Source organism: Struthio camelus, chromosome 6, assembly GCF_040807025.1.
Source record: "Struthio camelus isolate bStrCam1 chromosome 6, bStrCam1.hap1, whole genome shotgun sequence".
In the NCBI taxonomy this organism is placed as follows: domain Eukaryota; kingdom Metazoa; phylum Chordata; class Aves; order Struthioniformes; family Struthionidae; genus Struthio; species Struthio camelus.
Genome location: NC_090947.1, coordinates 37,806,101 through 37,832,565, shown reverse-complemented (window position 1 = coordinate 37,832,565; position 26,465 = coordinate 37,806,101). Strand labels below are relative to the sequence as shown.

Genomic DNA, 26,465 nt, shown 5'->3' with positions numbered 1-26,465 from the left:
AAAATCAATAAGCTGTCAAAGTGGAGTACAGGATTATTAGTATTCACAAATAATGAAAATGAATCTTTTTTAACGTAGTAGTAGAATTGTATTTTAAGGGGGGGTTCTGAATTAAAATGTGCAGTGGTTATGTGTTTCAACTCAGGAGATACATGTCAAAGATAAGATTGTGGTCATGGAAAACAGCATGAAGACAACTGTCAGGGTCTGGGACAAATGACCTGTTGAAGTTAGTGGTGTTTGCCAAAAAAGCTTGACTAGAAAGAAGCAGTAGACAGAACAATGAATCGGTAGGTAAAGTCTAAATTGTTAGTGTTTTATTGTTATTGTTGTTATTATAAAGAGGCCTCAACTCTAGTCCCATATTTAAGTGGTCATGAATTTGGGTCAAGCTCACATTTAGATTCGTCATTTGAAAATATGCTACATAGTCCTCCTCCCATTTACCCTTCTCTAGTATTCATTAGAAATAACTTGATTTCATTAATGCAATACCCATGGGAGAATCAGAGCTGTGAAAACTTCTGTCTTTTGTAGTTTTACCTAAGACAGTCTTAGGGGTTTTTCAATTGTGCGTACTGATTACACTTCAAACCCAGATAGAAAACAACCAATGCGTTCATCTTTGACTAATTGGATCAAATGATGGTGTAAACCCAGAAGGAATAATCTTCTTCAAAATTGACATTGATTTGGCAGAAATACATTCACTTTTTTTGTGGTTGCTTTAGCCTTGCAGATGAAGAGAAGGATGTGCAAATAAAGAGATCTGTTCTGCCATCTGTAGTTTAAACTCTTCCTGCCAGTGCCACATGTAGCTTAAAGATGTTTATTAATTGATAGAACAATTTTTCAGAGACCTATTTACGTTTGATATGTTATTATGAAAAAAAGAAAAAGCATTAATTAATAATTTGGCATGTTTCAAAATACTGTAAAAATAGTACTCCCTTTGTGTGGCAGAAGATGCAATTACGTGTCAGTTTAATCTCCAAGAGAGAAACTCTTAAACTTTCTAATGCAAAGAAAGATCATCCGTTAGAGTGTTTTTGTTTATTCTGCTGCTGACTGGAATAATGCCCTTTCATTTTTACCGTCTTACCAGTGATACTCCTTGCAGAGAGCCCATTTAATGTTATATAACTTTCAAAACCTTCTTTGAAGGCTTTAGTGAGTCTGCAGTTCTGAAAAGAGCTTGTTGGAAATTTCCCAGTGAAACTGTTCGTGATGCAGAACTATTTTTGACTGGTATTTTTTTCTTGAAAATGTCTGCTTTCTGTAGAAAATTCTGGTGGTTATTCAAAAGTTTCAGCTGAAATTTGTGTCAATCATGTGGAGTATTTTAGGCCAAAACTTGAAAATTTATGTGAGGAAGATATCAAACCAGCTGTAGTGGTGAGCACAGAGGAGAATTCCTTGTTTTTCGTCAAGTGGGATGCTTCTGTGGAAGAAAATACCTCCCTATGCTTTATTATGATTAAGCAGAAAGTAAGTTTCTGAAGCAGAGCTACCTGTGATCTTTTTGAGCTAAAATACAATTGGCATCTTTGTTGCTGTTTATTTTAAATGTTAAGATGGATTGGCCATCAAAGCTAAGTAAATGCACGGGCTTCTGTAGCTTTAGTGCCTTTAAGTAGAAACTGTTAGTCTGTGTCAGAGACAATGTCTGCTTGCAGTGATTGTGTCAAGTCTCCATCACCAGGTTTGTGTGAGCAGCCTTGCTGGTCCGCCCATCTGGGACCTGCTGAGGTTGTTGAGCTGCAGCTAGACATCTTCACCCCCTCGATGGCACCGCCGACAGCTGGTTGCCTTCGGTCAGCCGTAGTGCAGGATGGCAGAGAGGCAAAATTTCCTTATAACATGTTAGGACCTACAGTTATTTCCCTTCCGGAACTGTAACTCCTTCCCTGTATGCTGAGGTCCAGGATAGTCTCCCTTTATTATGTTTAATAAGTGAAGTGGGGGAATTGTCCGGTCATTTTGAGTGAGATTATTGCTTAAGACAGAATACTTGCCTCATAGAAGTACAGATCAAGGCCTTGTTGTTTTAGTTCTATGGGTAAAATTTTGGATCCTGTCATTTCTGTAAAGATCTTTATGGATGATTTAAGTATCATAATAAAACTAACAAATTGTTTTAACTAGATGGTCAAAATAATGGTAGGTGGACGTATGGACTTTAAAAAGTATAACGGGGTCCTTATGTAAAGAATGATATGTATGATATTTATGAAGAGACTGTGCATCCGTGGGACTCCTTTTAAGGCAGAGCACAAAGAGACTTTAATAGACTGTAAGTCTTTACTCTTTCCTTTACCTGAATAAAAACTTGGAAATACTCTCCAGTTATTCAGTTAAAGGTTTTTTTTTTTAATAATATGTGCCATTACATCTCCCTTGGTAAAAGTACCCTTTCACATTATTGAAGAAGCATGTCTAAGAAGCTGCATTTAAAAGCTGTACCACCACTTTGTGACTTCTATTATATGAAAGCCATGAAATCTCTTAGAAATGTGCTAGGACTCAACATTGCTTTGCTGAAGTCCAACACTATAAAAACTTTTATGTGCCTAATCTGAAAGTGAGAGATTTTGCTCCGTTGTTCATTTTGAGCAGTACCCTATTTTGCAAGCATCAGTGTTGAAATTAGCCTGAGGAAGGCTGGGCCCGTGTTTTTTGTGTTGTGCTGGAAGCAATTCCCTTCATGGTAGCTGCTCTACCTTTTATTTTGTTTTTTTTACCAAAAATTGATTTTCCTTTCCCATGTGTCATATAAAAAGAGAAACAGAGAAAGTTGTTGTGTAGCAATATAAAAGTGTGCAGTACCGTGTCAGACTAAAGTTCCTTTTGGTCACTCTCCTTGTAGCGTCCAGTACAGGTGCCAGGCAGAGAACACAAAAACGCAGTAAGCGTTAGGCTTCCCTGGGTGTTCTCTCCCAGTCGCCAATGATTTGTAACAAAAGCAGTTTCTGAGCCAGAGGTGGTATCTTACATACAAATGTTTCAGAAGCAATCAAAAAGGTTGACAAATAATTAGGTTTATTGATCTATTGCTGTTATTTTAAGGTGTATATATAAATGATCTATGCTCAGGAGAATGCACTGAAAGACTGTAACGTATACTAGGTTGTCAGTTCCTGTCAATGGGCTATGTTTATTTCCAACTTTTAAGTTTTATGTTTCAGAGGAAGACATAAAAAGCCCACAAAAGGAATTGCTGTTGCAGTCTGCCCCAGTGGTGATCTCTTTTTTTGAATTCCTAACACCTGCCAGCCTGAGTGTGTGGGCCTTTTCTTCCCTCTCCTTGCCCATACCCTCCAAAGAGTGCAAAACTTTCGAAGAAGCTTTTTCTTCTGACTTCACGGTGATCTACTCTTGCTGTTGGTGGTCTACTGATGCCAGAAGACACTGGTAAGACACCAGTGATGCTGGTATACACCAAGCCTGTCCAGCTGCACAAATTACCGTGGTGCCAGGTGGAGGTAGGACATGGACTGGTGATCGTCTTGCCTGTGAAAATATTAAGCATGAAAACTATTCAGGAGTAGGGAGTTCAGTCAAACTTTCAGTTGAGTGTTAATTCCTTCTGCTCCGTGGCTGACGTTTTCTCTAAGGAATTTTTGAATTCTCAGCTTTAAAGGTATTCAAAGGTATTTACCACGTTGTGCAACACAGATGGATAGGGTGGGTTTTGGAAGCTTTTACAACATCCTGCCATCAAAAGATTCCCATGCAGTAAGGAGTTTTACGATCTCCAAGAAACGTCTCTCAAACCTTTCCTTGTTTCTGTCTTTAGTTTTGAGAAAAGTAGCCCTACTACAAGGTTTACAGGGGCTCTTTTCTGCCCAGAGTCAAATCCGCAGTGGGGGACGAGGGAAGGAAGGAGCTGTTTCAGACCGTTGTCTCTAGTCGGCTGGTTCAGTGAAATGGCAGCTGGCGAGTCTGTCTGCGTCCACTGCAGAAAGAAATGCCGCTGCATGAGCTGCTTGCTTCCCGGCGGGGAAAAAGGAAAAACAAAACTGAATCAGGCAAAGAATTTGGCTTGTTTGCCGGGAAAAAATCCCAAGCACAAGCAATTAAGCTCAAATATAACTCTTCCCAGGCTTTACTGTTTTGCAGAATCATTTTTCATCTACTGAGTATTACTGTTGCAGCATCAGAGATTTACCATTTACAAATTGTCATTATGTAATCTTGTGCAGCTCTTGTTGATAACAGTCATTTGAAGTGTCAGCGCAACCTAAGAAATCAGATGGGCCGTGAACTGTTTGGTTTGAAAGCTGTCAGCGATGTACAGCATATTTTTTGATTATGTAGTTGCTTCGTAGAAGTTTAAAAACAACACAAGATAATGCTGTATGTTCATTCATTCAATATTGCAGATTGTTCTCAGAGATACTTTCTTGTTTACATTATATAAAATGAGCTTTAGAGGGTGAACGAGTCACTCGCTTTTACTGGTGAAAATTTAGCATCCAGTATAGAATGTTGTAGACTGTAGATTTGGGCTAGATTTTTCCAAATTGCTGAACGTGTTTGAGTCACAGGATTTTTCGGAAATTTGCCTTTAACGGTCACAATGGGAGCTGCTGAGCGCTGAGCACTTTGCAAGCCAGGCCCTTTTTGCAGTTGTTCGGAATTAAAAATTAGCTGGTTCAAAAATCTGTTTTACCACATGGCATGTATTTCCTTTATTGTGGATAAAATCTCTGTGAAGCAAGGCTGTAATTGATTAAAACTATTTTTCCTGTTAATTAAATGTGACACTTTTGGTGTGCTCCTCCATCACTCTCTCAATTATTTTAGGAGCAGCAGGAGATTATTTTCAAGAATCATTTCTTGGCAATATGGCTCTCAGTGTTTGTTTCTCTTGGTTTTATGCTGATGCTTTCATGGTGCATCGCTAGAGGTACAAAGGCTAACTGTGGGCAAGATAGATCCTTTGGACATAGATTATATCATTTTAAGAAACAGCACCTTAGAAGATAAAATAGTGCTCATCGTCCCATTTGCCTTGAGCAAAGGACTTTGCTTTGGTGTTTGGTATACAATTTGAGTCTACTCAATTTTCTTGCTATAATTAGGAAGGACCGACTTTTCTTTTTTTTCTTGAAGAATGCTCTAAATGAAAAAAAAACTTTGCAAACTCATTCACAGAATCCCTGTGAAAACGGGTTGCAGAATCGGGTGCTGCTTTAACCACGCAGACACTAGGCGAGTGGCTCGTAGGATTTTTTGTTACAGGCCGTTCCTTATCATGGTGCTTCCAGCGTGTGCCGTGGCTCTGCGGCAGAGCTATGCCCCTCCAACGTAAGCCGTGTAGCACGGTTGTCCTTCCTCTGGTGCAGCAGAAACTAGTGGAAGTCCTTTCTTACTCTGCAGTTTTCTTTGCTTGCAAACTCTGTCTCTGGTTGTTATTAGTTGCAGCAGTTCCTGTCCATGAGCTGAAGTGTTTTCTGACCTTGATTACGGAGTGAATGGCAAGGACTGACCCCTAGCACTTTAACTTTCCTGTACTCTGCTACGTCCTCAGAGGAGAAGTCCAGCTGGCTGTAGCTAGGTATTTTACTATTAGAAAACAAAACAAAAAATATCTTAGGGAGAGGATAAGTACAGCAAAAGAGGGAGTTCAGTGGCTGGGGTAATTCCCTTTGACTTAGCCTATCCAAATTTAATTTTCTTTTTCACACATTTCCTGTATAACCTTCTGCAACTGCTATAATCATTGTGGCACATGAGCTCAAAAATGTGATGGAGGATTGAGTCACCAGCTAGCCAGAGCTCCCAGACCTGGTCTCCTTTTACTAGCAGTGGAAAGAAGTAATTGGGATACAGTAATTGGGTGAGCGAAATCACCTACTGCAGGGTCACTGGTTGCCCTTTTAGAAGAAAATGCCTATATGTTTTTGCAACTTGGCTAGACCCTTAAGGTAAATGTGCTCAGTATGACTTTCAGTCTTTCTGTGATCCTAAGCCCTTCGTTTCTAAAACTGGGTGGAAGATACTTCCCTTCCTCTCAAGGATGTTATCAGGAAAATGGCATTTAAGAGACTAAGAGTGAGTCAGACAACGAGGGCCATGTAAGTATAAACTGCTGCTCTTTTGACGAGAAGCAGGAAAGATAAATAGGCATTTAACGCATCTGTGAGTAATTTCTTACTTGCTGTCGAATAAGGACCATGGAGGCTAAGTTATAAACAGAAAATGAACATGTTAATGTTATTTCCAAAAAGGACAGGCAAAGAGAAATATTTCCAAATTTCTGAGACTAGCAGAAATGCTGCAGAGGAAAAATATCATGAAAATTACTTGACAGAGCACTGCTAACTACAACAGACTTAAATAACAAATGGGGATATCATAACAAAATCAGTCCTCAAGAACATAGGAGATAGAAATGGAAAAGATATATTGGGTCATATTCTGCCTCTCCGGCTAGAGCGCAGTTGTTCACTGCAGTAGATTTTCACGTCCTTTACTCCGTCTAGCCTGACGTTGTTCAAGCAAGGGAGCCTCCTCTCCTTCTCTTGGGAGGCTCTGCCACAGACCGACGGATCTCACTGACAGGGGACGTTTCCAGACGTTTAACCTAAATTATGCTCATTTTCCAACCATTAGGGCTGAAGTTCCCTCCTTGCTGGTTACACTTTTCGAAAGGACGCTGCCATCGTGGTTCTTTCAATATTGTTGGCTCATTAGACAAAGAAAAGGCAAGTGTGTGGGACTGGAGAGAAGATGACGGGGCAACATCCTGCTGTTACAACCAACTCGCATGTATCCACGCTTGCCCCTGGCTAGCAGAGTACCTCTGCGGCAGGATGAGTTAGCTGGAGCGCTGAGTGTGACCCTACTGCTTCCAAAACCGAGGACTTCAGGTGCCTCTGCCTGGCCCCGCTTTGCAAAGTGCACACTCACCCAAAACGGGGTGGGCTGACGCAAAGCGTGACAAGGTGAACGAGGGACACAGCTGCTGCTGGCCTCATTTGTGAGGAGGGTCTTGTAAGAGAAACAAAATACAAAAGAGAGGTATGGAGAAGAGGAGCTTTGTGCAGCCTGGTTTTATTTAGGAGGGTCTAGGTTATGCTACTCAGTCCCTCATTTCTCCCGCTGCTCTGGAGAGTACCCTCATGCAGGTTTTCTCCAGGCTTTCTGTGGGCCTTTAAGATAAGTCATTTAAAAATTCCAGCCGTGATTACTGTCTAGTACGTGCCCTTCTTAACCGTTATCACATCAGAAGACTGAGGCAATTCAATGTCAAAAGCAAACCAGTTTCAATGTCTTGGCATTTGTTAGTTAGTTTAATTGCATCTGAACATGGTTTCTTGTTGTTTTCAGCTTGGCTGTCTTGTGCCAAAAGCATGTGAATGGCAGTCAGCAGCATGCTTACGAAGTGCGACATGTTTTCCTTTCCGTAAAACCTTCCCCGGAAGGTGCCCATTTTTCCCGTAGCCCCTTTCACAGTCCTTAAATGGCAGGGAGCCCCTTAGCCGCTCGGCGTCACACGGTTTTCCTGTGCCGCAGAGTCTTGCTGCCAGATGAGGACACTGGACAGCGGGATCGGCACCTTCCCCCTCCCCGACGCGGGAGCCCGGGCGGCCGGGCGGCATGTTTCCAAGCACGACGTCCTTGCGCTGCCGGAGCAAGTTCCTCTTTCAGCTCCTTCGGTAAAAGCCAAAACCCTTGAGCGAGAAGTGCCTTCAGCCGCCAAGAGCCAGGAAGCTGCCGAAAGCGTAATTAGTCACTCCACATCGGACCCAGCCATGACCGCCAAGGGTGTACGACCGTTTCAAAGTCGCCTTCCAAAACCAGCTTCCTCAGGTAAAATGCTAATTACACTGAAATGCAGATTATTGCTGTCCTGACATCTGTTCTGATTAGCAGTCTTGTAATAACGACAATTGATAACAGGAGTGTTAAATGCAGAGCAGAAAATATTCTTGATATGAAAGCATAAGGTTAACAAGTTTGTGACCTGAGCCATATGGAAATTTTGTTACGCATAATGCTTATCTGTAACTGAGGAAGAAAAATGTGTTAAGTACTTAAGTCCTTTTGTCAAGAAACAGTACTTGAAGAAAACCCATGCAAGCCTTGGAATTTGACTTGAATAAGAATGCAGATGTTCAGCAATATTCAGGATCAGACTTTGCCGCAAAGTACAAAGCATAGCTGTGTTGTGATCTTAAAAAAGGCACATTCCTGAGGACCTGCTTTTGAAATTAAACTCAGACTATGCACTCATTTGGTCTCAACGCATAAATTCTACCCCACTGAATATATGGCCTTGACCTCAAAGAAGGCTCTTGCTGCTTTACTACATTATGCAAACTATTTATGTATACAAATGTAAAACAACTTATTGTCATTTATCAGCAGAGTGTGCATTTACTATAAACTATAAAACAAAAGCTGACAAAGGAGTAAAAGGACTAATCCAGCAAAAGACCAGCCAATAACTTTACAGTGGTAAATAGTTCCACTGAACTCTGTGCAATTTGTTATAAATGCACACTGTGCACTTGCATGGATTTTTTAAGGCTTTAGAGACCCTCATATGTACGTCAATAACAACAGAAATCATCACATATGGCGTTTATCTTTGTAACACACTATTTTTCGTTTCCAAATGGTAAATATGGTCCAAACCTCAGTGAAAGTAATTGACTTACTTAATAGGGAAAAGTACTTTTTACTTTACCATATAAAGTAAACTTTACCATTGGTGTTATATTAACGCAACAGCTGCTATCAAGGTTGCTGATCCAGGTTATGAGTAGCTGAATAAATACAGGCACATAATCTCTACCCCCACACAGCTTATATTCCAAAAGGAGAAGCAACTGTGAAGAAAGCCTCCTCTCAACGGTGCTTTCTGGCAGGATTTAGCTTTAAGGTAAAAGTTGTTAGCCCTTTGTCAACATAAGCATTTGTTGCTTCTGTAAAACTGGAGAGTATTTAACTTGCATAAATCCCTATCACTTGAGCTCAAAGGGAGAGTCCATGTAATTAACATGTGAGGTTAAATATCAAGCTTAAGCTTAGTTTAAGGCATCAAATATGTGTTCTGCTAATAAGCTGATGTGTAAATTGAGCCTGGGAGGGAAGAAACCTATTTTATACATTCATAAGATGCGTTGGGAGAAGAATCCTAATTAAACATCTTAGAACTTAGTTGATTTAGCAAAATTCCCAGTGCAGTATTGTAACGGTATAATGGACTGCAAACATACATTGTATGCTTCACTGAGACTCCTTGCGCAGTTCAAATCAAAGCTAAATAAAAGATATTTTAGTACTTACAATTTTTTAAAATAAATGTACTGTTAATTAATGGTACAGCTAAGAAGGATTCAGAAGAGAAATCTTGCTTATAGATTATATGCTGTATGCTTGAATAGCCACATGTGTGACCTCAATTCAGCAGTGCGCTATAGAGTAGACTCCGTGATTAAACACTGTCATTATAACAAATTGAATAGAAACTGCAAGCATTGAATTGCTTCATAAGAAGTCAGTAGCAGTAAGATTGTTCTGATCTTAATGCTAATATTCACTGCACCAACCTTGTAAGGTTTGTATCTTAATTAAATTGTCATGAAGAGACGTTAAAAAAAAGCTGTGTACATCAGATCGTGGGGTCAACTCATTCTTTACTAGAATATTTTCATTTGATTTTCATTTCTTCGCCTCTCCCTCACTTTTTCATCCAAATTACAATTATCATTTTATTTCACAGGCACCATACATCTTCTTTGATGTTTTGATTTTGCGTAGTGCAAATATAGCAAGTAGAAAGACTAGCTGATTGAGAATTTCTGCTGGAAAGGTGCTTCTAATTATATTTATATTTAACAGAGTGTTCTCTCTCTGAGAGTATAAAATCGCTGAGCAGATTCTGCAATGCCTAGAAATAGTAATTGAGTGTTGTTCATTTGAAAGCAGATATTTTTAAAAACTAATAGAGGGATTTAAAACCATGCCTTCCTCTTCACTTGTTAAATGGAAAGGACTTTGGATCAAATTCTGCCACTTAAGTTGCTGGAATTACCCTAATAAGCAAGTAGTTCCTTTGAGCAATCAGATATTTTTTGACATAATAAAAGTATCACAACTTGCCCCCAGTTTTTACTGAATTATGATTGAAATACTGTCACTGAGATGCTGATGAGACCCACAATTTAAATATCTCTCTCAATTCAGGAATCGTTAACTTTGGAAAGCAAAATGGACAAGGACCAAGTTCTGACACCGCTGCCTCTTTCGAGCATTATGAAGAAACTGTAGAAACTAGAAAGGTACTTCCAGATTGGACTTGCAAGAAAACTACTAAAGCAAAGGTATGAATTAAGGGGTGTAATCTATTAAAGGAGATATGTATTGTAGTGTAAAGAATCAGAAATGGTGAATGTTTCTAATACAGTGAAAAGAATAATTAACAATCTAATAACTACATTTGCTTTATCACCTTTCATTAGCAATCTCATTATTTATTAATAATAATACAGTACCCAAAGTTCCTTTGTCCTCATGCTTTACAAACACGTTTTAATTAATATTCTCATAGGCGTTTTATAGGCAGGGAAATGGAGGAACTTCAGTCAGTTTTTTTCTTTAGGAAACTTGATTTTGTTTGTCTGCTTGCCATTAGAGACTGAGATCTGTTTTTTTCCCCAGGTCTAGGTTTCCTTGTCTGCACGGTTGCGTGGTAGGAGTGTTTGAGCAGATGTGCTATGAAGTAGTGTGAAAGGGAAGATATTCTTGCATTTTTCGGGGTGTTTTTGGTTGATCTGTCCTTCAGTCTTTTCCTGAAAAATGCAGAAAGAACCAATAGGCAAATGCATATACCTGTGTAAAAGCTACCGCTGGTAGTTGTCAAGCTATTAATAGCCAGGAGTGCCAGGCTGTCAAGCCCTGTGAGAAGTACGGGGTCAGCAGGTTCTCAAATAGAAAGAAAAACCTTCTCAGGAAAGTGGGCATTAAGGCAAGGAAACTGTCAGACTGCAAGCTAATACGCCTGACATTACAAGAGGCCAAAAACCTTAAGTTGCTTAACTTTTTTGCATGTCTGCTTTATTCATGTATTTATTGACTTGGGGCATGTCACTTTTTTATATCGCCCACGTTCTGGAAGCTTCGGACAGAAATAGAGAGAGAAAATGATTTGTCCTGTATGATTTGTCCTTGGCAAACGGGCTGCGCATCCTCAGTAGAGTGCAGTAGTGTCAACTTCTGAGTCACGATTATGGTCTTCACCTTGAGGCAGTCATGACTGACTGACCACCTCCAGTCCCAAAGCCACGTTAACTAGTCTGCCTAAGAGTTAGGAGTAGAGTGAGGGCGTAGTTGGCGTGTGAATGTCTGTATGGCACAAGTGTCTGCTCCCTATCAAATGGTAGTTGCTGCTTTCCATCACTTAAGAACTGAGGCAAGCATGGGAAGGTGCAGAAATTAAAAGTACTCTTTTAAAAATAGAATTAAGCACTGTTCTGAGCTATTGATAGTCAATTTGCGTTAGATATTAGGTGGCTTTTGTACCTGTAGGTCCCACTTATTGAGCAGTATCGTTCTTAGCTTCCTCATCCCCATTTTCTGGGTTTTATTCTACTGAGTTGCTGCTCCGGAGATGTTCAGATCCTTCCCTGGTTGGAACCTGTCAGGACCAGCCATCCTCTTTGCTCTGAGAACAAAATCCTTAGTGTTACCTCCTGAAGAAAAATGGGATGAGGAATCAGCTGGGCATTGAGGGCTTTCCATTCCTGTAATGTAAATGCCAGGACAAAGGGCATGAATTTAGGATGAATTTAGGATTTAGTGCTCATTGGTATAGAAAGCATGAGTCCTGTCTGCTGACCATCCTCACCAGTTGCCTGTAGCATTGCTGGCGTTGCGTCAAACCGTTGTGTGTTGTGTGATGATCTTGCAGCTCGCAAACACACTGCATTACTAATACTTGAGAGGTTTTAAATTTGAACTTGGTGGATGAAAGGATCTGAAAAAGTAGGTAGATCTGAAAGCTCTGCTAACAGTGAAAAAAGGTGGTAAAAGCTGGACTGTGTCTGCCAGAGTAACTCAGAGGATTTACCAGGACGAGAACGTGCTTATTTCCCCCATGTCAGACTGATGATTATTTACTGAAGGATAAGTGATTAGTTAAACTGGTAAACGTAGACTTTCCTCCAGTCTGTTTACACTACGTGATGAATATAAAATGTTCTACTCCTAATATCATGGTCTGCGCTATTTTGATATATATGCATCGTCTGAATGACTGCAATACCGTTATTTGTACAGGACAGAGCGCTGAGAGTATGTACTTACTCTGCCAGCAGCAGTGACACTGCGACGGAGCCAGACTATGAAACAAATTATTTTAGAGCTGCAGGAGAGAAGTTAGTAGAGTTAACAAAGAACAACAAACAAGGTAATTGAAAATTTGTACATGAGAAATGTGTAACTCTCATCTCCACTCTGACTGCAGCAGATAGTGTCCTTCACTGGGCTGTGTCTGCTTAATTTCCACTTTTTAACCTCAGATCTTTCTTCAGTCTACTTTTCCATTATGTGCCTTTTATTCTCTGTGTGTTACACCGTTTTTCCTCTCTTTCACTGCTTTTGCTAGCCTAACTTCTAGGGCTTTATGCATAAATCCTTGCAGTGTAATTAAAACCTTTTGTTACATTATTGCAAAATTTAAAAGGTGGCTATAAACATAAGTCCTTTTTTCCTTTTCAATTGTATTAGCAAATTAAAATAACCCAATGATCAAGAGCACAATTTTCTAACCTCTGCATCAAAGTAATGTTGGTTATGATGCTATAGCGAAGACTCTGTCAGTGTCCTCTGTATATATTGCCATTTTCAAGTATCACACTTTTTTGCAAGAATTGGTGGCAATTTGGAATTTACCGAATTCCAGTAGAGGAAAGAACGTAAGTGAAGTTCTTGACATAATAGTTTTCTATGTGTTTAATAACCCAAGAAATTGCTGTCTTCCCTTGGCCACCAGCTTGCGATGCTGCCAGCCGCCTTTCAGTGCAGTTGCATGTCCCCCGGAGGGGAGGAGAGCGAGGCTCGTATCCTTGCTAAGCAGCTGTTGGCTTCCCCGCAGGTGATAAATTCTGGCGAGTGCAAAGGCCAGTGCAAGGTCTCGGCACCACTGAAGCCCTGAAAGCTTAAGCAGTATTTCAGCAATCCGTAGGATTTGTGCTGCCCCTCTGCACCGCAGTGAGCTTGACCTTGCAGAGATTAGCACCTACAGTAGATACTTAGATACTGCAGTGATGAATGCATTCAAAATGCCACGGACAGTTAGATATTGTAGACAGCCATACTGTGCTCTTTAGTGTCTGCTGGGAGTTTAACTTAAACATTTGGCATTTTCAGAGATAATCCATTTTATGTAATTCCACCACAGAGAGAACAGGGTAAGAAGTTAGGACCATTTTTTTACAATACTCCCGTAACTTTGTATTTTTAATCTGCATGAAATGTTGCAAGTAATTTAATTTAGCTCATGAACACTTCTGATACTTTTTGCAAATCGTGCTCTAATACAAGAGAAGTGTGCTTTGTCTTAGAGATAGATAAACAATTCTTTCTTTATTGATCACAATTTGCAGAAAAGGATTGTATCGTGTTTAAGCATAGTTGCATTAAATGAAAGTAGATTCCAAGTTTAGTGATACCTGACCATGATGTGAAGTCATCACTTTATTTAGCACACCATTGTTTAGTATATATACCCAACCACTGGACTAGTAACAGAACTAAAATTCGTGTTTAAGACAAATAGAAAATTATAAAGCATTATTGCGAAAGTACTTCTGCCATGGTAACTCCTTAGGATCAGGGTTTCTGCTCTTTGCCCTATAAATGCAATTCCCACGTCATATGAATAACCATACTTTACTCCATTCTTTGTTCAAAGATCTCAGCTTCTTATGCACACAAGCAGTATAACCTCAAAACATCCACATGAGGCTGAGGCAGGAGCTGCAGCAAAGCCAGGCGCAGAGAGTATTTTTATATGCATAGATCATTATGTTAGATGAGTCTCCAAAACATTAATGAACTTTCTGTTGTGGCACTCCTATGAAGTTGGAGTGCTTTTCATTTTCCATTTATGAGCAGGGAACTGAAAGACTGAGAGGCTGCCTGCCTGATGCTAAGGCTATTGAAAGTCAAGTGAATGATAAAGACCTTCATTGATGTAGTGGGCTTTGGAAGAGAATCCCAGTCCATTGCCCAATGTTACAAAGAAAGTCAGTAGAATAGTGGGGAATTACCCAAATATTCCAGGTTTATCTGGTTCAACCACGAGAACATTTTGATTCCGATTTCATTAGGCTTTTATCTCAATGCAATTCTGTTGGAGGCACTGGAGGCAGGAGCCCTTCTAGTGCTGTGGGCTAGGAGGTCGAGCTGAAGTTTGTATAACATGAAGAATGAGGAAAGAAGCAAATGATCATCTAAGCATCTCTTTCCTGTGCTCGCTCATGAAGCTGCAGAACATTTCTTTGGTTTTGTTTTGCTCTTCAGGATGAGTTTTGAGCCTTGGCATTTAGAAATTGAGTTTTTACTCCTAATTTTTTTGAATTCCTGTAGGATCTGTAACAAATGCATATTGCCTGTTTCTTATCTTGCTCATGTATATTTTACGCTGTTGTTTTCATTATCTGAAAATGTAGTGAAAAGGAAAGAATTTTCAAAAAGAGACAAACCAAAAGATGTGCTAAAGGCAGATCTTAGCACATCTGCCATGTAAGGCTATTAAGAGAGAAGAACAAAAACTTACAGCAAATAAATAAATAAGTAGAAAGATCCTCCCAAATCAACTATCTCATCTGTAATTCCAAAAGAAAGTAAATTAATTCTCTCTGTCTCATGCCATCTCCATCACCTTGAATGTGAAGTATGAACCTGTACTCGTATTGACTGGAGAGTTAGGAACTAGTATTTTAATGCCTCTAATTACTGTTAAATTCCAGATACCTTAAAATACTTGCCATACATTTAAAAACTGTAAAATTACACGATGATATTATTTTTAATATCAAGATTTAAGATTTCAGAGATTTAATATCTCTTACAGGGGATCAAGAAAAAGAAAATCAGAGGAAGTCTTTTCTGGGGAACCCAATGTCAATCTTGGATTTATACCAGCACAGTCTCTATGGCCATTTTGGAGAGGATGGCCCTGAACAGTTAGCACACTACAGTCTAATTGAGCAGCTGAGTGGAGCTTCCAGTAAAGACAGCAAGGGCAAAGAGAGCCCGCATGTGAGTTACTGCTGTTTTTATGACATTGCTTCTCCTTTACTTCATGATTATTTTTATTTACCTCTTTTTTTTAACTCAGTGTGTTGACTGATTACTGAGACCAGGAAGACCTGAAAAAAACAGTTATGACCTGCAGAAGAGTAAAGAACTAAATATTTTTGGAACAGAAAATCACATTCTGATACTCATCTGTCGTGGAATAAGAATTCCAAAATTAACAAGTGAAGACAGGCTAGCGCTAGCACTCTTACCGTAACAGAGGAGTTGAAATTTAAGGCTAGCAAGAAAACACAGAATTTAACTGTGTGCCTGGTCTTTCACATACAGACAGCTAAGATGTATAGCGTAACATGTAGTAAGAGACTAAAGAACCTGAAGTGGTATTTCTGAAAATTCAAATGAAATTGTGCTGTGGAAGTCAGCTGTTTTCTGGGCTCTGCTGAAATATGCTGTTAGTTCTGGAGCTGCTGACTTAGGGATTTCAAACATAATTGTGGTCAAGATCAGTCCTGATCTCATCTGTGGATCTTGATGCTACACAGAAACAAATTTTTCTCCTCCTATTTCATGCGAATCCATGTGCTATTTCTGTCCTTTTAAAGGTTGAACCTGGCATCATGCAATCCCAGCACTGCCGAAAAGCAGCCCCTCAACTTGCTCTTTTCCTTTCCTCCTCTTTTCTCGTGCCTTCTCCTCTCATTCTCACTGTTCTTTCTCACTTTTTCTCTCCTTTCCTCTAACAAGCCTATTAGCTTGAGAATAGAGCCATCCAGCCACGATCCACGGTAATCATTTTGTCTGTATGTTAAATCTCTTTTTCTTCTTTTTGAATATAAGCTCTTTTACTTCACTGCATAGCACTGAGCACTTTTGGGGTCTGTTACAGCATAGACAAGGGTGGCAGCAGAAAATAATGAGTGAGCTGCTGTTTGTAGCACCCTGCTATAGTTCACAAGGGAAAAAGAATTTTTATCTCTTCCCAGACCCCGGTTTTCAACTTCTGAAAATCCCTATGCAGTGTAACTTCAGAGGTGACTAAACACTTCACCAGAGTTAGAGCCTTACAGCTTTCAGGAATCTGGGCCAAATGTGCAGAAGGAGTGTGTGCAGCAAGCTGGCAATGCCCCTGTTTATTCCAACTCCACTGGCATGAAAGCCCTGCTTAACTGCATATTAAAATGACTCACAAACTTCAAAAGAAAAAGCCCGAAATGCACCTGCCTCATTTCCCAATCAACCAGATTTTACTAGTACCCAGACTGTGTTTCAATTTGAATATGTTTGAGTTGTATTAGAAAGAACAAAATGGAAAGAATCTGGCCTCATAGTGGAGAAGAACAGGGGAAAAAAGGTAGCGGAACAGTATTAAAAAGGACAGACGAGAGAAAACAATCTGAGCATCCACTGAATTCCTCATCTTGTGCATTTAGAGATCCACAGCTAAATTAAGCTGACAAGATAAATGTTATGTGTATACACACACGCGCGCGCGCGCGCGCACACAGAGCAATGTATACATATACATACATACATACATACATATACATATATATATATCTAGTAGTTCTGCCTTCTCAAGGCCAAGGTCTTTTGCTATTAACAAAGCAATTCGATTTGATTCCACTATAGAGAAGAGGCTCAGACCTGCGTTTATTTTTAATGCATTCTTCTAGTGCATTTCTTATACACGACAGATCTTTGCAATGTGCCCAATCAGCACCAAAACTTACACAAAACCTATTAAAATAGCCTTAGGGTCTGTGTAAAAATCCATCATTAAACTAGAAGGTAACAGGTATAACTCAGCACTAGCATTTGTCATGCATTAGGTTGGGGGGCTTTGGAGATTACTTTTTGAGGATTTGAAATAGCCCTGAAAAGAGTATTGCCTCTCGGTGCACAGTGAAAGCTCGGTAGAGCACTAGAGATTTGCCTATTGGTATTCAACTTTTTCAGAATGACAAATGAGGAGCAGTGACCATGAAAAGCAGGTTGCCACGAACTCCTTGTTTGAACCAGCACAGCAAATTTTTCTCAGCGGTAATTTGTCCAACCCAAGAAGATCCACGGCCTGTTTAAATTAGAGCTGTGTGATCTGGAACATTACACACAAAAAAAGGAGGGACGACAGAAAATCAGGGCCAGCAGCTCTGAAGAAACAGACACATTTTGAAGGGGGCAAAAAAGCAGTTTTCATCCGTAACAGTCGGCATTTTGAAAAAGAAAATGCTACATGCTTAGAATTTAATTCCCAAATGGCGTGTGTGAAGCCTTTAAAAAAAAAAAAAGCAAGTGTCAGGATGGACAGAATGAGTTTACTCTGCTTGTCGAAGGAGCAGCGTGCTGTATCAGTGCTCTCGCCCAATTAAACTGGGCTGTCCGGCACCAGTGAGAGAGCGGTTTCAGACTGGGTGCTCTAATGAGACGTGGCAGGAAGCTCGGTTAACCCAGACTTGCCGTCATGTGAGTTGTCTCACTCTCCCTGAACACGTTCCCCAGTGTTACCCCCAAAGTAGGCACGCAACAGGTTTGATCGGCAAAAAAGTACTGCACCGAAGGAGCTTCGGAGGAGAAAACAATCAGTGGGCAATTACTGGTATAAAGGCGCACGGCATGGACAGGCTGGGGAATCAGAAAAGGCTTCTAGGCTTTGAAAGGTAAAATGTTTGTTGTTCCCAGTTTTTTATCTACCAAGTCTTGACCAGCGTCCTGGTTAAACTTTCTTGGCGCTAAGAACAAATTTGATGATACATTTATGTTGACCTGGGAAATATATTCTGAAATAATGCTATACTTCTGTAAACTGCAGTGTTTTGGACAAGAAAAACCAATCACAGTTTCAAAGAAAGGGATAAAGCGCATTGAATCATGGATACAAAATTGTCATTTACATTAACAGCCACGGTGTATTTTTCTCATAGAGGATTTCCAAAACTAGAAACACAATTCTTTTTATATGTATTAATTAATTCTGATTAAACAGTAACTTCTCTGTTTCAATAAAACATATGCAGCACCTGATCCAAAGCCCACCGCAGTTCCCCCATGGGCAAGCCACCTGTTCAGTGGGGTTTCGGTGAGGCCAGCGGTAAACAGCTGCTTCTCTTGCTTGTAGCAATAACTGGTAGTGCCCTGAGCGGTTTGGTGGACATCATGGTCGCTCCTGGATTTTCACAGTGAAAAATAATTTCACATTTTAATTAATTTGCTATTTAGACTTTAAAAGCCCGGTGATTTATTTTTTTCTTATAAGAAGTCAGAAAACAAGATAAATTTCCATCACCCGAGCACATTATTTATGTATATTTTATGATGAAATGAGAACTGATGCGAGAGTTTTTATTGTCTTCTTTTATTCTCACGGAGCAGCAAGTGAATCAGTCAAAGATTTTATTACTTAATCATCTTTATGATCCCAAAGCCTCCTGAAAAATGTATTTTCTTCTCTAACCTTATCCAACCAGCACTTTTTTTTTTTGGGGGGGGGGGGTAATACAGCCCTTCTTCCTTCCTTTTATCCCTATCTATTATTCCATTGGAATCATCATCCAGACTTTCTTATTTCAAGGCACGACTTGATGAACACTTTAAAGAAAAGGTCCTTCACGGAAGGGGCTGGTACCCACCACAAGTTTCTAAATCCTGTTGCTTTCCCTCAGTTACGATGATATACATGAGAAATCTGACCTTTCTCTCACGATTACCATGTCAGCTACATCAGCAATTTGACTATAGGGCTCAATTAACTGAAGAGGTTTACATGTGCAATGTGCACGTCTTATTCAACGCAGCAGAGTTTGTGTGTGTTGTACAGATGATTCGCAAAGGTGAGACCATGCTCAAAGCACCATGTCTTGCAATTCAAGTAGATTTTAGAGCCTGCTGGCAAATACAGGAAAGGGAAAAATTAGAGAAGTTGCTGCTGTTTTGGCTGCACTTACAAATGGGACTGATATGGCGAGATTCCCAGATAAACGCAGATTTTTTTACAGCCGAGCGAGCTGATTGGGAGTTAATGCTTTATGCACGTCTCATTGTGCTCACAAGCCTTCTAATGTATCATATTAACGCGGCGGAATATCCACAAAAGGGCTGCTGACAGGGATAAGAATGACTGGTCCTTGTGCAACGCTTGTCGTCCTGGAATATCGCAGAGCGTTAGACCACGATTAAACAGGGTGTGCCAGCGCTGCAGAATTGCAGCAGCGGTTAGCGCACAGGTGAGCGTGTAGCCTCGGCACCTCAGCAGGCTGCCCTAAGCACGAGTGGAGGGCAGACACAGAAGGGCATGAGCCTTGTCTCCTGCAGAGATCAGTAAATGGTGAGCTAGGGTATGGGTCAGCTGTATACTGGGCACTTCTCGCTGTTCACCGACTTAGGCAGCCCTTGGAGAACATGCTAGCAAAGTTTGGGTGCTTGACTTGGGTTCTCTGAATCTCCTTCTGAAGGTGCCTAGTTCTGCGTTAACTATTTGTGCTCTTAAACGGGGCTCTTAGAAGAGACTTGCCATCGTTAAATGTCTGAATTTGTTTCGGGGAGACCGTGTACACTGCGCTTTCATAGAGAACTGAGCTTTTCCACGTATCAGATATGCTTGGGGAGGGATTCTGCTCATCTCAGACGAAGAGGCCTAAGGTAATGATGTGGGTCCTATTATCAGTTGGGAATAAGCTGCATCCTAAGAATTGAAAGCAGGAAGAAGGAGGTGTTGACCTGTGGAACTGCTTGCTCCCCGGCCGTGGCCGCAGAGGAGCCTACACAGCCAGCGTAGGCTGAGTACGAAACTGTAACGCGAGGTTAGCAAGACAAACCTTGCTCCAGGCTTGCCTGTGTAGGGAGCTGGTGAACAGTAGCTAATGCAACGCTCCAGAGAGTGAAACCGCATTTCTGTATGCTTGCGGGTGAGAAGTGAACATTACCATGATTATACTACTGTATTAAGAGTCTAGTTAGCCCGTCCTGCAGCTGGGGCAGCACTGGGTGACGTCGGCTAGCCGCTGCACCTCAGGACCTCAGTTTCTCTGTCTGTAAATGGGGGACAACAATACCTATCTCATTTAAGTTCTGTGCTGATGACAAAAAAACAAAACAGCAAACGCCCTAGAAAACCTAGGTCTTACCCTTGTTTTGTGCAATGCGTGTGCTCCTGCAAATGTAGAATTTGAAGTAAGTTTTACAAATTATTTTACTAGAAATAAATAGAAGGTAAAGGGGATACCTTGCCGGTAAGAGAAAGCATGTAGATGTGCTGGATCAAATCCAGTAATATGGATCTCTGTGCACTGGTTGTATAATTCAGATACTAGGTATCCAACACAGAAACCTCGGCTTCTTCTCGCTATTTGCCTTGCCAGGCTTAGGGCAGAGGAAGATGATCGGGTGAGGGGGGAATCAGTTCTGTGCTCTTTCCTAGACCCGATGAGGCTAAGAGGTTGAGAAAGGTGCTGCCATTGTGCACTTATATGTAGGGAATAAGTCTGCAGTCATCCACCCGGCTATTGTGTTTTAAGATAAATATTTTTCTTTCTTGTAAGGAATTGGTGTAGCAAATCATTGCATAGGTTTAGGGAGATGGTTTACTAACGTAAACATTAGGTGAGGCATAAGCAGAAACACAGATTCTAGTTCAGTCAGCATCCGATAGCTTTTCATCGTCCCTGTCAGTGAGAATGACGTTTACTGTATTTATGCTTTTGTATTTGATCTTCGAATTTGAAATCAGTTAGCTCAGGGTGGATACAGAAGATCCAAGAGCAGTTTTGAGAAGGGCAGCTTTACAGAGGGGAAGTAAACTACACAACAGACTTGTGTGCCCACTTCGGGCTCAGCGTCTCTCCTCTGGAAGCGGAGTGAACTACCTGGCCTGAAAAAAAAAGCAGCATGATTCTGAGCGCGGCGCTCCAATTGGCTCACATTTTGACCCAAGTCAGAAGTCCGGTAGGCTGCAGCGTAAAGCCTCGCAGGCTTAGCGCTCGGGCCTGGGTAGGGTCTAGTCGGGCCAGCGCTGAAGCGGCACGGCGAGCGCTCGGCTGCCCCCGAGCTCGCTGAGCTCCCCTGCGCTTCTGGCTCCAGAGCTGGGGCTGCCCCGGCGAGCGAGCGTCTAGGTGGGCCTCCGTGGGGACGTCGCGGAGAGCGCTCACAGGAGGTGTTACTGGGCAGCGGCTGCACCATAGTCCCCCTGAAAGCGTAGCGTGTATGGGGGTCTTTAAGCTACATATGTTTCCATTTATTTAAACTGTCTCAATAGTATTTACCCACTGACAGGCTTGGGGATCTGAGACTTCCTTTATGTTTAATCAAAGGTTTCTGATCCTCAGACGAATGGTGCAGTGCTTGTTCCGTCAAAGCAAAGACCGTCTGAGTAATTACCCAAGTTGATGTAAGAGCTATTGTCAGGGGACTCTCATAGGAGTATTTGACAACTTAAGTGACAAAAACCACAGGAGCATGATCTGATAAGAAAACAGATTTTGCCATACCACCCGTGGGAGCGTCACAGAATTAAAAAAATATTTTCTAGCCTCAAGTCTGATTCAACTGAGTGTGGGGAAAGAGTGAATTAGAAATAGGCTAGGATGTCTCCAGACATCAACAAATCCCATGTCTCTGCATGTTTTTTCCTATCCACAGGGCAAGTTCCCATCCCGAGATCTGCTACAGTCTTATAGTCCTAATCAGACCTTATTTCTTCTAGTACCTTGCCCTGAAAGTTGCCTCCAAAAAGGAAAGTGAAGAGAGGGCAAAACAAGCAATTTGAAGACTGCCAGGCAGTCTTCTGGGACCAAAGTCCCACTCGACGTGTATCGTTTAAAAGAAATGTTGTATAGTGTGGAAGAACATTCCTACAGTTAGCCTGAGGAACCGGCTCGGCAACAGTAAAAAGCTGCAGTTATAGAGAGGCTCATTTCTCTCCCCATCCCTTCCAAGTGAAGCAACTGCGGTTTCTTACGCTGCTGAGAGTTTTAGGAAAAAAAACATGCAATGGAGAGCGGTCCGGCAACAAGGACGATAACGTTTGCCATAACTTTATTAAGCTTTTCAAAGCCTTCTGACAAGTCGAAAGGCCGTTTGTAAGACAGAGTCGACCAATTAAAAAAAAAAAAAAGGTTAAAATGTTTTGCTAGGGGTCTTCGTAGGAAAAAGATACCTTAGAAAAACCTGGAGTTTTAATTTTCTGCTGATGGGGCTGCGTTTCTAACACTGAAGGACTCTGCAGTTGTGGTGCTGTGCCACCGGTTCCCATTTTGGCTAGCCCCCCAGCTGGTGTGAAGGTTGTCTCTGTTTTATATTTGTTCGCTGTATTTATGGGAATGGGTAGGTGGCAACACTTTAACTCAAATGTCTTTTATCACAGGGTTTTAAAAGAGTATTTGGATACTGGTGAGGGACGTGAAGAGTTTGGCGTAGCGCAGTAGGCTGCGTGGCATTTAAAACACATGGTGTGAAACAGTCCTGCAAGGCTAGCAAGTGAATGGCTTGGATGTGAGTCGGAGAGAAGACGCGGAGGAAGTGCGAAGCCGTAGCTACAGCAGGAAAGTTACGGACTTGAAGAAGCAGCTGGAGCGTGTAGGTGCGATGCTGGTGCCTGTGGCGCAGTGTCATGTAATGCTGAATCCCCAAGTGACTCGCGGCGCCGCATGAAGCGTGCCCATGTGTTTTGCCAGGTGCCAGAGGCCGAGGCGTGGGCCGAAGCTGTCCTGCGACCGCAGCTTGGGTGCCGGCACGGCTGCGCGCAACCCCTTTGCCAGGGTTTGTAAGGCTCCCCTGTAAGGACAGAAGAGCTTTGCCCTTTGTGCATGGAGAAACTAGGTGACTGGATCATCTGGGCAAATATCTTAAAATTGCCCAGAGAGCCTTGTCCTTTCGGAGCGCGGCAGTTGGCCAACCCCGCCGCATCCCGGCCCGGGGGGCACGCGAGGTCCTGCGGCTCATTTGCTCGAGTCCCCGGGGGACGAGGCCAAGGCTGCTGGCGCGCCAACGCCTTGCGCGAAGCAGAGCTGTTCGCCGGTAGGTGACAGAGAGCCCGCGTGGCCGCGGCATCAGCGTAGCTCCTGGTGGCCTCGTGGTCGCCCCGGGCCGGTTCTCGGCAGGGCTGCTGTTGGTGCCCCGGCCGCGGCTTGCTCGCCCGGCTCCTTGCACCACGCTGCCTTGCGCCCTGCAGGTGCACCCCGAGCTCTCGACGTCTGCCTTCCGTCATTTGCCTAAATAACTGAAGATCATGTAAGGATTTAAGAGCTGCTCTGGCTGTTAGGCATAAGTAGGTAGATCCTTCAGGCTAATAAGAACCAAAAGTACAGAACGGAATAAAAAAGTAGCGTTTGCGAGCTGATTTCCCTGAGTGAAAAATGTTCTGAGCTGTTTTTCACAGGTTTGACAGCTGGAGCTGCTGTGATTTGCAGCACGGCCCAAAGTGCACTAATGTTTCTGCCATTTGTAACCAGACACTCTTGGGTCCTCCGTCTTTGGAAATGAAGCTTTGGCTTTCATTTCCCTCTGTGTTGAATTGGGATATTATAATAATACTGTAGGCCAAAATGGAAGTCAGGGCACATTAACAGCAACAAATGAAAAATATTCGTGAGCTTGTGAGATAATGTAATTGTTGGAATAGTGGAAATGACATTAGTAATAAAAGAAAAAGATAAAAAATAAATTGAATACAATAAACATTGGATTGACTCAATCAAGATAAGAGCAGTAGGGCAGAGGGGTATTCAGTAGCTCTTTTTTTTCTGAAGCTGGAAAATATTTTGACTCCAAGAGGAGCATCTGATTAGCAGAGTTAAATGAGATGAATAATGCTGTAATATTTTTGTAAATTGTTTTTCCAGCTGAAACTTGCCTTCTTCATCTATAATAGTGATATGTTGTTGCATAACACACTCAGACATCACGAAGGGAGGGGTAGGAAATGACTGATCTTTTAATATGAGAGTTATGTTCTCAGCAGAATACATGAGGAATAAGTTACACAGTCGATGCTAGCGGGAACTGTGGCAGTACATTGAAAATGTACTAGTAAACGGCTCCTTTTTTTTAAGAGCATGCTTTTTCTTTTTATATGTAGGCAGGAAACGCTACCCTGATCAACATAAAAAAAGCAAAGTTTATGTCAAATATCTGCAAAAATCATATTAAAATAATTTGAAATTGTTTATGGTTTGTTCCACTAGCTATTTTCATCTCCCCAAAGTAATTCACCTTTTATTTAAATGAAAAGTGATATTGGATTTTATGCAACAGGACAGCCAGATTGTCTACATCCTGATGAAAAATATTGGTTAAGTATTTTTTGTGAACCCAAACACTCTAATTTATAGCAAGTCCCAAAGTGAAACAATTTTATTTCTTACCATATTTTTAGACCTTGGTACCTGAATTCCAGTCCCTGTGCGACATCCATATTATTTGAATGGAAAGCAACATTTATATTTGGTAAGAGAAGCAAACATGGCGTTTAGCAGACTTAACAGCAGTAAGTGACACAGATTACTTGGGAAGTTTATGAGATGTAGCTGTGTAATTTAAATGTCTTTAATAACCTTTCACAAAAGCTAAGAAGCGTGATGCAAGTTTTTGTGGCACATATCAGCGTCCTCCCAGCCTGCGCTCCCCTCCATTCATCACTGAGACGCATCCTGACAGCTCAGCTCCCGTTATTGCCTTCTTCTCCGGATTACTCCATTCTTTGCGTGATCATTGATAGAGGTCACTGAAACTTCTAGATACGCTAAAGAGCTGCAGCCTTTAGAATTTCCCTTAACTACTCTTGTGCTATTATCAGTAAATAAAACCCCAAGTGATTATTTGAAGAATTATCTAAATAATTGCCAGTCAAACATTTAAAAGTGATTTATCTGACATCCTATTACATAGGCACACATCCTGTCTGTAAAACTGAATACGCTGCCAAGTATACTGTAAAACAAGGCCTCGGATGGATTTAGGTGGATGAGGAATAAATCAGAAATGGGCGTGAATGAAGAAATTAAATATGAATAAATTACGTTGCTGAGTATTTTAAAATTAAAATGTTTACCATGCAGTCATGGTGCACAGTATTTCTTATAACAGAAGTGTCTAAACTTCACCAAGACACTGCATCCACAGCAAAGGTTCCGGGTTGGCTAACTTACAGGTAACATATACTAAAACACAAAGCAGACTTGAAATGCAAGAGCTCTGCAGACAGTGCCCGAAAGCGATTAATAGAACTGGGTAAGCATAAGGCATAGCGTTCATCATCGCTGTGGCAAGAATTATCTTACCCTGCATAGCCTAACTACTGTCCCACTCGTAGGCCCTAATCAGGAAAAATGTAGGCCGTTTTTTTCAAGCTTCATTTCCTAATGGCAGTACCTAAATTCATATCTAGGCACTTCAGCTGCCTGGTTTTCAAAGGTGCTAAAAATTTGCAGCTTTTGCTGATGTCTCTGGCGGATTCACATATTTGGATCCCGTGAAAATCATGGTGTTTGTGTAGGTGTTCAAAAATTGATTTAGATATTCTCCCTTTATGTGGGAGACTTTGATCTGTAGCATCCAACTTTTGTATTTTGGCTCTGTGAGCGGTATCGTGGAACCTCAACAAGCATTTTTGTATTACTTAAAGGAAAGGCCAGATACTGTGTATTTTTTAATGTGGTCCTACAAACTTACACTTAATGTCATATCATAATGAGACTCTTCCTGCTTTTAAGCCTGTTTCTGTATTGCTTTTTCCATATCATTAGAGGATGGACAACTGGAAAATGCCAAAACCGTATCATCTATATAATTTAAAAGACGTTTTTATTATTTTTATTTGAACATCATCCTTTCTTTTCATGTTGCTGAGAACCACTTTAACAAGCTGTAGTACTAAAGAGTTTGTTAGTAATACAGCTTTTCTTTAAATAAGTTGGACTGCAAAAAAAAAAGGGATCCGTACTGTGCCATCATTAGTAGCACAGCAATGAAAACAGAGGCAGCAGAAGAACAGCCGTCACCATCTAAACCAGCTGAGTAATGTGGAGAGCGCTAGGCTGGCCTTGTTATCTGATAAAGAGTGACTCGTGTTTGGAAGTCCTGTTAGCTCATGGTAGTTTCATAAGTTGTAGAGCTGATACTAGAACATGAGCTGTCCGGCTGTAGAGGAAATTTAAGTATGAAGGCATTTGTCTTCTTGATTTGTTCTACTGGACAAA

At 41.3% G+C, this 26,465-nt stretch overlaps 1 protein-coding gene across 7 annotated transcripts in view; it reads left to right on the top strand.

Annotated features, from left to right (window-relative positions):
• NCKAP5 (NCK associated protein 5) overlaps positions 1-26,465 on the top strand; it is a 416,795-nt gene that overhangs the window by 374,415 nt on the left and 15,915 nt on the right. For all 7 annotated transcript variants that reach the window (XM_068949189.1, XM_068949188.1, XM_068949192.1 and 4 more), the window contains 4 exons: positions 7,522-7,818; positions 10,201-10,337; positions 12,292-12,421; positions 15,092-15,279. In XM_068949189.1, coding sequence (XP_068805290.1) covers positions 7,522-7,818; positions 10,201-10,337; positions 12,292-12,421; positions 15,092-15,279 — 752 coding nt within the window. The remainder of the gene's footprint in view (positions 1-7,521; positions 7,819-10,200; positions 10,338-12,291; positions 12,422-15,091; positions 15,280-26,465) is intronic.